Source organism: Tremella mesenterica, assembly GCF_000271645.1.
Source record: "Tremella mesenterica DSM 1558 unplaced genomic scaffold TREMEscaffold_5, whole genome shotgun sequence".
Classification (NCBI taxonomy): Eukaryota; Fungi; Basidiomycota; class Tremellomycetes; order Tremellales; family Tremellaceae; genus Tremella; species Tremella mesenterica.
Window position 1 is genome coordinate 1,608,803 of NW_006711229.1, and position 9,905 is coordinate 1,618,707.

General features: G+C 49.7%; 3 protein-coding genes across 3 annotated transcripts; 1 reads left to right on the plus strand and 2 right to left on the minus strand.

Moving 5' to 3' along the window:
* Positions 1–190: 190 nt before the first annotated feature.
* Positions 191–1,366, minus strand: TREMEDRAFT_62578 (uncharacterized protein; the record flags this gene model as incomplete). Its single annotated transcript, XM_007004709.1, has 3 exons — positions 191–401; positions 1,199–1,271; positions 1,327–1,366. The coding sequence occupies 3 exons, from the start codon at positions 1,364–1,366 to the stop codon at positions 191–193; spliced, it is 324 nt and encodes a 107-aa protein (XP_007004771.1).
* A 1,167-nt stretch (positions 1,367–2,533) lies between these two features.
* Positions 2,534–5,238, minus strand: TREMEDRAFT_62579 (uncharacterized protein; the record flags this gene model as incomplete). Its single annotated transcript, XM_007004710.1, has 6 exons — positions 2,534–2,983; positions 3,090–3,355; positions 3,458–3,621; positions 3,731–4,014; positions 4,460–5,016; positions 5,118–5,238. 6 exons carry the CDS (start codon positions 5,236–5,238, stop codon positions 2,534–2,536), a joined length of 1,842 nt encoding a protein of 613 aa, XP_007004772.1.
* A 2,440-nt stretch (positions 5,239–7,678) lies between these two features.
* TREMEDRAFT_62580 (uncharacterized protein) lies at positions 7,679–8,890 on the plus strand (the record flags this gene model as incomplete). Its single annotated transcript, XM_007004711.1, has 5 exons — positions 7,679–7,693; positions 7,756–8,257; positions 8,299–8,417; positions 8,462–8,597; positions 8,640–8,890. 5 exons carry the CDS (start codon positions 7,679–7,681, stop codon positions 8,888–8,890), a joined length of 1,023 nt encoding a protein of 340 aa, XP_007004773.1.
* Between the last annotated feature and the right edge of the window lie 1,015 nt (positions 8,891–9,905).

A 9,905-nucleotide genomic window follows, 5' to 3' on the forward strand; every position in this document is an offset into this window, starting at 1 on the left:
GTCTGTTAGAAAATAGTTGTTCGACGGCCGTGACAGTTACTCTCTCGACGAGCCAGAGACTTCATTGGGTCATAGTCCCATTCTCAGGTTACAGCCCTGTATTCTGTTGTCCTTCGTGACAAGCCCACCCCCCGTGACACTACACTCATCATCTTCCAAATGTGATGACTAGTCAAGCTTGTAATGACTTTCAGACCACACAGGAGGCTATATGGTGGTCGCCCGAAGCGGCCATAGCAAAGGCCCTCAGTAAGTCTCCTAAGGGGTTGGTTACAGTCACGCTGGATGACGTATGGGCTAGAGATATGTCCTTGACGGCTGTCACAAACCTTGTCGTGACATCCCTGACAACTACCATCACCGACCCTCCTTTCACCACCATCCCGAACCACTGAGACCAACTACGACGAAGTTACGCGAACCTAGGGATTATTGAGAACTACGGCGAAGTTAGGGGAAGGAAACCGAGGGAGAGCGGAGTAAGGGAAGTTAGGCAAAGTTAGCCGAAGTAGGCGGAGTAGGATATCGGGGATATGGCGAGGTACGGCGAAGTTGAACGAAGAGGACTGAGCGCGAGGCTGTGCAGGAGTTGAGGGACGTTCTATGAGAAGAGGGGGGAAGTATAGATAGTTTACAGATTGCTGAACTTCTTCAGCGATCCTTGATTGTTGTCAGTAGCGAGCGATATATTCAGTAGCTACAACCATCGAGTTAGGGAGAGCTACCACCGAGCAGTTCGACGCACTACGGTGAAGTTAGCCGCAGTTCATCGACGATCACTTTATCATTTACCACTCGACGTTTTATTACGACGAAGTTAGCCGTAGTTCCCCGACGAGTACCCTGTCCTAGTGAGACATCGACACCCCACTACGACAGAGTTAGCCGAGGTTTGTCGACCGTCGGTCAGCAGAGGAGAAGAAACGGTGATTGTGACAACAGCTGACACCATATCAAGCGACATTCCTCCTTCTTTCCTGGAGACAAAGGTGGCAAAAACAGCCCCCACAGGACAGACATCATCAGTCCTGCTCTCATATGAGGAAATCCAACAGCAAGAGACCCACTTGAGCAAAGTGCAGGAGATCTGTCTGAGGAGATAAGACAAGAGGTAGTAAAGTCCTTATCTACACCCATAGAGAGACCATCAAGCGCAGATTGGCAACCTCGTGTAGAACAAGATTCAAATTCAACACACCCAATGGACCAGAACTCAGAAGATTCTATCACCCTCACCACCAGAGACAAGGGAGAGGAGGCATCGGTGAGACCTCAATCAAGGTTGCTGTCACAGGGTGGTTTCTTTGTTAACTTCCTAGGACTGACGGCCAATAACTTCGTGGGCTTCGACCTTTAACAACCTCATCGTTTGGAATATGAAACAGGTGACAATAACTTCTGGGTGTAATAAATTCGTACTTTACTAACTTCTATCACTAAGACAACAACCAGAGATCGTCAAAGATCTCTGGGAACTTCGGCCCTTAAGTACTTCGTCCTTCCCTAACTTCTTCAACGCAGAACTTCGTTCAACGCGAAGTCCCGAGCTTCGTGCCTCACAAACTTCGCCCCCGACGAAGTTCGTGCCTCCCTAACTTCGTACCTCCCTAATCTCGTATCTCTCTAACCTCGTATCTCTCTAACCTTGTATCTCCCTAACTTCCTACGTGACTAACTTCGTCCTCGACGAAGCTAGCCTCCTAATACCCTCCTGGGTGGTGAAGTTCATGAGAACTGGATCGTTGATGGCGAACTGATGTCCCAAGGAACCTCGTTGAAGGGAAAAAGATGATGTCACGTGGCACCGCGTGACAGTCGCCCCCTCCTTGAGCGTAAACGTCCTCGTGAGCGAAAATCAACGCCAAAAAGAACAAAACAACTCAGCATGAAGTTCGGGTCTCACTCTTCTCCTGAAGGCCAACTTCCTGATAATGTAATTCCCGTAATGAAATTCCAGGAACATCTGAAACCTCCTTTGGCTACGCCGCTGTCCTCACAACAAGATCGCCGTGTACCAAACATCGTAACTTGCCTCCTCGAAATTGAAAAAACGAGGGGGAAATTTGTATGTAACAAGAAGATATGACAATGACAGAAGAATTTCATGTATGGGGAATGAGAAGCAATAATCTGTCCGTGAGCGTAGTATCCACGAATGTAAGTACAAAACTCCTTAGCCTGAAAATTTCTCTCGTATCCAGGGATCTTCGTGGTATCCCGGTCTCCATGAAACACGATGTTGACAACGGGAACACCCTTATCTGTTGTCAACAGCAACGGATTTCCCCTTATACTCTGTAAGTTGACGAACTTCCCCCCTAACTTCTTCAATTTTAAAACTCTCTTCTTACATCTAATCCCACTCTTCCACTAAATTTATCTTTTCACACCCACCATGGCCCCGTCTACCCCTCGAAAACTCGTCAAATCTCCTCCTTCCAACGTTGCCCGAAGGACTTGAAGCAGTGAGTTCGAATTGCCCGAGAATTTTGTCGAGAACTTTTGTGTCATGGCTGATGTTAGTGTTCCGGGTTCAGTCTCCCCCTCCTGCTCCCCCTTCGTCCTTCGTCCGCCGCCTTGCCAGCTCGGCTGGCCTTCGCCTCTCTTCTCTCTCGGCTGCTCTCCCTTCGCTGTCGGTGTCTTCCTCGTCATCCGCGCCTCCCGCTCCCGTCGCCGGTCCGTCCTCTACCCCGGCAAAGAGAAAAACTCCCTCAAAAGAGGCGAGTTTAACAAGAAAATCTTCCATCCTTCGGTCTCCTAGGAAGAGACATCGACAAAATTCTTCACCAATATCGGTGTCCTCTTCCTCTTCGTCCGCTTTGTCCTCGCCCACCCCCGCTCGCAAACGGGCACGGGTTGAAGCCCCATCTTCCTCGCCTGTTCCCCGCTCGGGAACGGTAAGAACTTCGGCCAGTCTCTTGGCCCTCCTCGCGGCCCAACCTGGAAGGTGGGAGCTGGCTCCCAAGGGTGAGGAGTGTGAACGCTGCCGGTGAGCAATTCAATTTTCTCAGAGAAGCGTTACAGATCCTAACTTCCAGTGACGAACAATCTCGTCACTCAAACTTCCCCTGTGTTCGTCCCTGTGGTACCAACCGTGGTACACGATGTGCATCGTGCACATCCGGCGTCTGCTCCTTCCTTCCCCCTTCCCCTGCTAAGCAGAGGAACGTCTCCACAACTTCTCGTTCTTCGCCCGTCGCTCGCCCGCCGCCCGCTGCTCGTCGTTCAGTGTTCGCGACAGAATCTCCTTCATCGTCGGACAAACTTCCCGGTCTTCCTCCTCCTCTCCCTCCCTTGGTCTCCTTCCGCACCGCTTGCCCTGGTGCTCCCCTATGGGAGTTGTCTCCTTCCCCCCCTCCTCATGGTCCTCGTCCTCCTCGCGCTCCTCCCGTCGTCGACCTTCGCTCCTCATCGCTGATCGTTCCCGGGGCTTTTGTTGTACCTGCTCCTCCCTCACCTCCTCGCCCGTCACCCACGCCATCTTCGTCGTCGTTGTCGTCCGAGGAAGTTCCTCCCCCCACACCGGAGGAGATCATTGCGGACCTCAAGGAGCTAGTCGAAGTCCTCACCTTGGACAATTTGAAAACAGAGAAACGGTTAGCAGCTATGACCGTGGTGGCTCTTCGTGCAGCAGACATGATGGACGTACAAGGGGTCATCATTCGTCGTTTCCTTAACCAAATTTGTCTTTTAACCCGGAACTTATCGAAGAAAAGTTCTCATATTGGACCTGCTACTCATAGTTTGCTCCTCCAATGGAACGAACTTCTCCTTCGTACTGGTTGCCACGCTATCTTCGGCCAGAAGTTCTGGGGAGAGATCAATGATACCATCGGGCGAAAGGAGCGGGATCTGACTGGTGTTGCGGTTGCTGGGCCCAGTACTCAAGGGCTGAGGGACGAGGTTCGTGCGGCTAGTGAGACGTTCTGGGATGCTGTAATGATCCTGCTTGTGAGGATCACCACAAATAAATAAATGTAACCTACCCGTAGGGCTGGATACTGAATCGGAACTCTGTGATGTGGGTAATACTAGTCAGTGATGATCAAAGGTCAGCAGATGTAAGTAAAGAGTGTATCAAGGAAACCAAAGAGGGTCTGAGAGAGGACGGAGGAAAAAGGAGGAGAAGAAGGAGGGAGAAGAAGAAGTGAGAAGAAAGAGGATGGGAGAAGAAAGACAATGGAGGCAGAGATCCCCCTCAGACCCGGCTTATATGCATAAATGAGCTGACTTTTGACGTAGGAAAGACGTGACAGAATCTGCGTCTTTGACACGTTATGCGTGAATACTATATACTAGGAGACAGGAGAGACTATAGGTAAAGAAGGCGTAACTGAGGCAAGTGCGTATAAGCACTTGTATAGACTATGATAGGCAGACAAGAGACAGGGGTAGGGGTGTCTGGAAGTGAATCTAGTAGCTCGGTACTGATCAGTATGTAGGGGATGGTTGGATCCACTACACCATGGTACTCAGAAGGTACCAACTCCAGCAGTTCTTCTTGTTCTTCCTCACTAAGTTCGTCTTCCAACGCCGAGTCTCTAGGCCCTAAAGTCTCCCCTTCCTTGAATCCAAAAACTGCTCCTAACTTCTCCTCCTCTCTTTTCTGTGTACCCGGGATCTTTATCACCTCCTTCCTAACATCCAGGATCACTCCCTCCTTCTTCATCCATTCCCATCCTATCACCACCTCTGCGTTGCACAACTTCGTGACATCCAACCGGATCATACGAACTTCGTCCTCAATTGACACACGGATCCCTGTTTCAACGAACTTCGTGATGGGGCCACCGATACTTTCTGAACCATCGAACATACGTACAGGTACTTCCTCTGGGTATCTTATAACTTCCAATCCTAACTCCTCCACTGTTTTTGGGTTTATATATGAACTAGTCGCTCCTGAATCCCATAAGGCGACCACCTGGGCCCCTTTTACGTTGATTTTTGTTTTTGGTTGTCTCGCATTAATGATGGGTATCGTGATGAAATGTCCGTCTTCGTATACACATGGTTCTGCTACTGTCAGCTCTTTCCTGTTAATATCAGAAGGAACAATAGCAGAGAGGACAGAAAAATGGACCCGCCGACGTTCTCTCAATCCGACGGGTCCAGACCTTTTCCCTCATCCACATCCTCTCCTGCTACCGCATTCATCTGCCTCGGTTCCCCCACCACCACTGCATTCCCTCCTGTTCCCCTATTCCTTGAGCTCTTCCACATCTCCGGAGAATTCATCTTTCCTTGAGCTACCTTAGCCGCTACTAAAGGACAATCCTTCACATAGTGTCCTTGGCCCCCACACTCCAAGCACGCTTGTTCGGCCCTCCACTTTTCTCTCTGTTCGAAACTTGGCCTAGGGGCAAGAGGATCCCCTTGTTTCCAAACCTGTGATCCTGTAACTAAGTTACTCCGGCTTGGGGGAGGAAGCGGCACCGAGCCCACAGGATTCTTCGCGGGTGTCGTCGATAACTTCGCCGTTGATTGTACGAAGTTAGGCGTTCTTCCCCAGTTTGTTTTCTGCCCATTAGCCTGTCTCTCCACCCAACGCTCAGTCATCCTATTATCCAATTTGATCACCACTGCCTTCAGTTCTTCCATAGTCCCGATCTCCTCTCTCCGGGAAAGCTCGTCCTTCATAACTTCGTCCAATCCGTTAATAGCCTGAGCCACTAACATCTCCTCCTCACTCCACCCCAATATAGCAATATACTTTTGGAATTCAGCGAAGTACGCTGATGCCTTCCCTTGCTTCTGTCTCAATTCCCTCAACCCCCGGATAGCCGTACCCCTCTCATCTGGGTCACCGAAGTTCTTTTTCATCCACACAGCGAACTCAGAACGTTTTGAGAGGAAAGGAGGAAGAGGAGTAGAAAGTAGATGAGGCTGCACCACCAGCAGTGCAACCCCTCGCAAAAACCCTACCATCCACAAAACACTCTGTTCCTCGCTCTCGAACCTATCTTTCATCACACTCAACGCCAACGAACACTGAGTCAAGAACCCAGTGAGCTTCTCCCTTGACCCATCGAATTCGTCCGGATCCTTCGGTTTCGGCGCTCGAGTTGACGAAGTTGTCGCCAACCCTTCTCTAGCTCCCCGCTGTCCTCGACGAAGTTCCTGCACTATCTCTGTCAGAGCTTCACTCTTCTGGTTGTCAGCAGTCTTCAACTCCTGCAGAGCTCTCATCATTTTGTCACAATCGTCGTTTCTTCTTCTCTACTGACCGACGGTCGACAAACCTCGGCTAACTACGTCGTAGTGGGGCGTCGATGTCTCACTAGGACAGGGTACTCGTCGAGGAGCTACGGCTAACTTCGCCGTAGTGATACGTCGAGTGGTAAATGATAAGATGATCGTCGATGAACTGCGGCTAACTTCGCCGTAGTGCGTCGAACTGCTCGGTGGTAGCTCTCCCTAACTTGACGGTTGTAGCTACTGAATATATCTCTCGCTACTGACAACAATCAAGGATCGCTGAAGAAGTTCAGCAATCTGTAAACTATCTACACTGCTCCTCTCTTCTCATAGAACGTCCCTCAACTCTCGCACTGCCCCACGCTCAGTCCTCTTCGTTCAACTTCGCCATACTTCGCCATATCCCCGATGCCCTACTCCGCTCACTTCGACTAACTTCACCTAACTTCCCCTGTTCTGCTCTCCCTCGGTTCCCTTTCCCTAACTTCGCCGTAGTTCTCCGCTAAGGCGGGGTTATCGTGACAAATACCCTCTTGGTTCTCGTAACTTCGCCGTAGTCGGTCTCAGTGGTTCGGGTGGTAGTTGGTGATGGTGAAAGGAGGGTCGGTGATGGTGGTTGTCAGGGATGCTACGATGTGGTTCGTGACACATTTCCACCAACATCCTGTCATGAATCATGCCATCACGTGTTCCTTGTTGCGCAAAACAAGTTCAACCTCCACTTCCGTGTTTTAATATTTCACCTCTGCTCTCATGCTGTAACGGTACTGGAAACACGACGACTAGGTCGCAGGTTGGGTCGAACTCGATGGATGTCTCGTGGAAATCTAGGGGCTCTGGTGCTAATGGATCGTGTCTCCTCTGCAATCGATGTAGCCAAAGAATGATATTGAAGAATCAGCAAAGTTGGTACTTTGCTGATTGTACTATATACTGTCTACGGCTATCCTTGTCCTCGTCTCCTTCCTGCTGCAAGCGTCTACGTACATACTCGGACAGGTGAAAAACCGCTTTGAGCAAACCCAGTGGGGAAATCTCGAAAGGGGAAAACCCGTCCCTACCTACTGCAGCACTGCCTCCAACTCCCGCTCTTCTCTGTCCTAATCCGTCGAACTCGATAGAGTCCTCTCGATTCGTTGTTACTCCGTAACAAGTTTCCCCCCCTGTCTCAAGGATCCTCGCCGAGGATCCTGAACCCTGTAACCAGGTGATGCACATGGATTGTTCTTAGACACCTTTGGTGCGCCCTGACATCATACCCACGCTAGTGTGACGGTTGCCATGAAAACGCGTCACCCGCACGGACCTCCAATGTGATCGAGAAATTACTGACCAAGTTACCTCCCCGTCTTTTTTCTCTTCTTTCCTCCTCATTCTCTCTTTACCTCTTGTTTGTCACTCTTTTTACTTATCTATCATTATCCATCCATATCTTACTCATATCTTAGAGCATCCTTCCAACTCTGACCTGTCTGTGAGCATGTCTAAGCGTACTGTAAGCAATTCCTTTCGAATTCGATGTATCTCCTCATATTTCTCGCTGGCTGACGAGACTAGTTGTCCTCTTCTACTCCTTCCCGTCAAACTCGAGCCTCTACCTTGGCAACTTTACCCGACGTCGACCCCGAACTTCTCATGCGTCAAACGAAAAGAATGAGAATTACTTCCCAAGCCGCCTCCTCTCAACCCCCATTGGTTGATGCGTCTCGACGAGCTCTCGATACCATTAAGGAGAAGTATCAATCCGGTCCTTCTCGCGAAGCACAATCGTTCCTTGATGACCATGTCATCGAGCAATATTTCGACTTCGAAGGGGGTGCTGGGCCATCTGCCACTGGTGAGAACCTATCTCCCGCCAAATCCGTTGAATCCGAACACCCTACCGTCGTCGAAAATGCAAATTCTCCCGGTAAGCAACTTACTGGTCCTCCTTCTGAGGCTTCCGACGAACTTGTGGAGGTTCCCGACGAGCTTGGTGGCATCTTTCACGCCCCTCGCAAGGTTCCCGTCAACAAGGAACTGGTTAAGTTGCTCGAGGATAGAAAAGACTCCGAAATCGGTGAGAATTCCACCGAGTTCTGTTTGCTTCTGACCTGTTAGCTACCCTTTGGGCCGGCATGACCTTCTCCCCTGTTCGTCTCGCGTTGAAGAACGAAGCTCTGGGCCGTTTCCGCGAAACCAACGCCATCAAGCCCACTGTAAAGTGGTTTAAGAATGCTGTAAGCCTCGAATTCTCTTGAGTTTCATCGATTCTAATCATTAGCTCGATCGTTTGGCCCAAGGTTGGCGCCTCCGCAACAAAAATGGTGCTGTTGTTCGGCTAGAGGGTGAGCTCTGTACCGATTGTCAACGTCGTCTCGATGGTGGTGAAGACTTTCGTGTTGGTTGTATTGGCCCTCGTAAGTTCTTGCTGCGACTCGTTCGATGTTGATGCAATTCAGTCGGTGGTGTGTGTGGTGAATGCTCTGCTAAGGGTACTTCGAAATGTTCGGTGAAGACCAACAATCCTGAGTCCAAATTCCGTGAGGTACCTGTCTATTTCCTTCGAACTTGGTCGATGTTGATGTATAGGGTATCGTTGTGGGAGCAAGAACTGTCACTTCCAAGGTTACCTTTGTACTGGAGCACGAACTTTGTGCGGCTTCGGTCCGTTATCGATCCCTTCCTGCCCATGACCAACCCGCCTGTCTGACCCAACTTTCGGGTTACATCCATCTCTTTACCTCCCTTCTCCTTCCTCTCCCTTCTCAACATCTGGATCTTTACAAATCCCTTCATCTTATTTCCGCCAACTACGCTCCTCCTTCTGCCGATGAAACTCTGGATCATCTTACCTCTACTGGTGATCCTACAGGATTGAGTTCCTCTCAGCCAGTCGCCGGTCCCTCCTCTTCTCCCCGTACTCCTCTTCCTCGCAACGTCATTCGTATTCCCGCTTCGGCCCGTCGTCCCCGAGCCGATTCTAACGCCTCCATTGAGTAGTGTGTTTATATCTCTCTATTTGTAGCTATATTTCCTGTGTATGCATTTATTTCTGACCCAGTTTTGTTGATCTTGATCGAATTCTCACTTTCTTCTGGGGTCCCTCTTCCTCTTTTCCAAAAATTCACCAAAAACGGCCAACTCTTCTACATTTTCTCGTGGTTCCCAGTCATAGGCCGCATTTCCTGTGTATCCTAACCATTTTACCTTGAATTCTTCCTTTCCTCGTCGAATTCTGCTGTCCACGATTGCTTCCACATGGAATTCATCCTGGCCGTTAATTACTACAGGCGGTGGGGGTGGTATCTGTCGACCTGGTATCATATCCTTAGGATATGGTTCCAACAGCGTGACATTGAAGACATTGTGCACTTTCATTGATGGAGGTAGATCTAATTCGAAAGCATTTTTTCCAACTTTCCTTATGATCTTGAAGGGGCCAATGTATTTTGCTTCTAGTTTTCGACTGGGTCGTTCCGTCGTAAGATACTTCGTACTTAGTAGTACCTGTTCTCCCTTTCTGAATTCTTCTGGTATGCTCTTGTGTCTCCTGTTGTAGTACTCTGCACTAATTTCATTCGCCATCCTGACCTGTTCTTGAACAGTCGCATGCAACTCTCCCATATCTCTCCATTTCTTCTCCAACTTGTTTGACTTTGATCGAATATCATGCGAATGGATGTCGTAGTGTGGCACATAGCCGTAACAGGCTTCAAAAGGACACA